At 44.3% G+C, this 1,972-nt stretch overlaps 1 protein-coding gene across 1 annotated transcript in view; it reads left to right on the top strand.

Annotated features, from left to right (window-relative positions):
• Positions 1 to 894: 894 nt before the first annotated feature.
• LOC106940685 (homeobox protein Hox-A4-like) overlaps positions 895 to 1,972 on the top strand; it is a gene marked incomplete at its 5' end in the record, with an annotated part of 8,090 nt that continues 7,012 nt past the window's right edge. The window contains 2 exons of the mRNA XM_015023493.1: positions 895 to 1,087; positions 1,281 to 1,362. Of these exons, the coding sequence (XP_014878979.1) occupies positions 895 to 1,087; positions 1,281 to 1,362 (275 nt within the window). The remainder of the gene's footprint in view (positions 1,088 to 1,280; positions 1,363 to 1,972) is intronic.

Below are 1,972 nucleotides of genomic sequence, written 5' to 3'. Positions count from 1 at the left end.
GCGGAGCCACTGCTTTAGCAGTTAGAAGAAAGCAGCTAACAGCCACGGCTAACTCCGGGAGCCAAGGTAGAAAAGCCTTTTTCCCCATAGTCCAAAAGACTGCATTTGTGGCTGCATTTTTACTCCAAAATGCAGCCACAGTGTCCAAAAGAAAAAAAAACATAAGTGGAATCATTTGCATATTGAGAGTCTACAGAGGCTGATAATCTCCCCACTCTGCTCCTGGATTACCGTTTAAACTTTTGAATTTTATGTCAAATCCACATGAATTAAATGACAGAAACTAATTCTCTCACTGCGTCTTTGATTCATTTTGTCCAGCTGCAGACTGTTAGACTGTCCAATCAGAGTCAGGTATTGTGTTGGTGCTTTTAATCAGTTTTCAGTTAACTAAATTCAAGTCTATGGAACACAAAATGTCACTAAAATCACTCTGTCCTTCTAAAATCTTTCAGAAAATTATAAGTGTATTGAAGCGTTTCGATCGCCGAATATCGTGATACATGTTGTATCGTGAGCAGAATATCGTGTATCATATTGTATCATGAGATTATTGTAATACTACACCCCTAATCAACACCAAATGTCACAACAAAGACCAAAATAAACACAGGAAATATCGAGGGCAGCAAATTGTCCTGGTGGACGACAATAAATATTTTGGTATTAGTTTTTAAAATACCAGAATTTTTACAGAAGTATCTGGTGACATGAATTTGTGTGTTAAGATCAGTTACTCCGTACTTGAGTATATTTTTTACCAAGTACTTTTTAGACTTGATCAATGAAAGCTTAATGTATTAATGCTTAATATGTTGAAGTTATGCTACTCTGACTGGAGTACAATCTCTGGGTCTGACCTGCAACTTTAAAAATCCTCTGAAATTTTCCAAGAAATGTGGAAAAAAAGGTCAAATCTGCTCCCTGGTGGTCACAGCAGGAACTGCACCTTCACACCAGCTGCCCGCTCTGTTTCAGTTTCCTGGCCAATGGCAGAGCGAGGAGCGCATCCAATCCGGTCCATGATGAGGAGGCTCCGCCCACCGCCTCCACAGAGCTGAAGGCACACACACACCGACACACACAGGTCAGGTCAGCACACACACACACACACACACACACACCATCATGACAACCCAAACAGTTGTTTCATCTCAGCTCAGAACCTCACCTGAACCATGTTGTTTTCGAAGCGTTTTCATCCTGCTCCGTTTGGCCCACTCTTTATGATTCAGGTTCTGTTCAGTCACTCCTCCATGTTTATCTCTTTTATACCACAGAAGAAGAAGAAGAAGAAGAAGGGGCATCAGGTTCCAGCGGAGGTGACCAGAGAGCACTGCCCACCTGTAGCTCCGCCCCCAGGTATGAGCTCACCTGGCTCTCTTGTACTAGCCGCCCCGCAGGCTCTGGAGCTAGCTGTGTAAAGCGTGGAGAGCAGACGGCCGCTCTCCACGCTGGAGCTCCAGCGTGGAGAGCGGCCGTCTGCATGATGAAAACCTCTGATCGGCTCAGAGGCCCAAACAGAAAAATGAACATTTAAAGAGCAGAGATGAAGCGTCCAGCTGCTGGTCGATGCTCTGAGAGTGAAATCAGTGGGACTTCTGATGCATTTATTGAAATCTGTTTGTTCACTATTTGTAGAGGTGTTGATTTGAAATTTGATCATAAAATCAGCCAGACATTCATTTCTGGGGCAAAGTTAACCTGCCGAGTTCCTGTAGATCCAAGGCCTTTTCCATTAAGAAAGCAAACCGGGCGCAGCGGTGCAGAACCGGGACTCCCTGTTGCCTCTGACCATCTTACATGATCTTAACTCCTCCACGCTCTATAACCTCCTCTTGGATATGGCAGGGCATCAAGTGCATCACTAACCACAACATCAGGGGTGCACAATGTCCAGTGGACCCCAAAAATAACACTCCACTCAGCGTTATGTGTTTAGCAGCACAATGACGTATCAGCGCATTTAATC

Source organism: Poecilia latipinna, unplaced genomic scaffold (assembly GCF_001443285.1).
Source record: "Poecilia latipinna isolate Pla-1442-1.1 unplaced genomic scaffold, P_latipinna-1.0 Scaffold3318, whole genome shotgun sequence".
Taxonomy (NCBI): Eukaryota; Metazoa; Chordata; class Actinopteri; order Cyprinodontiformes; family Poeciliidae; genus Poecilia; species Poecilia latipinna.
Note: the sequence above shows the minus strand (reverse complement) of the source record. Positions and strands in the feature narration are given on the sequence as shown.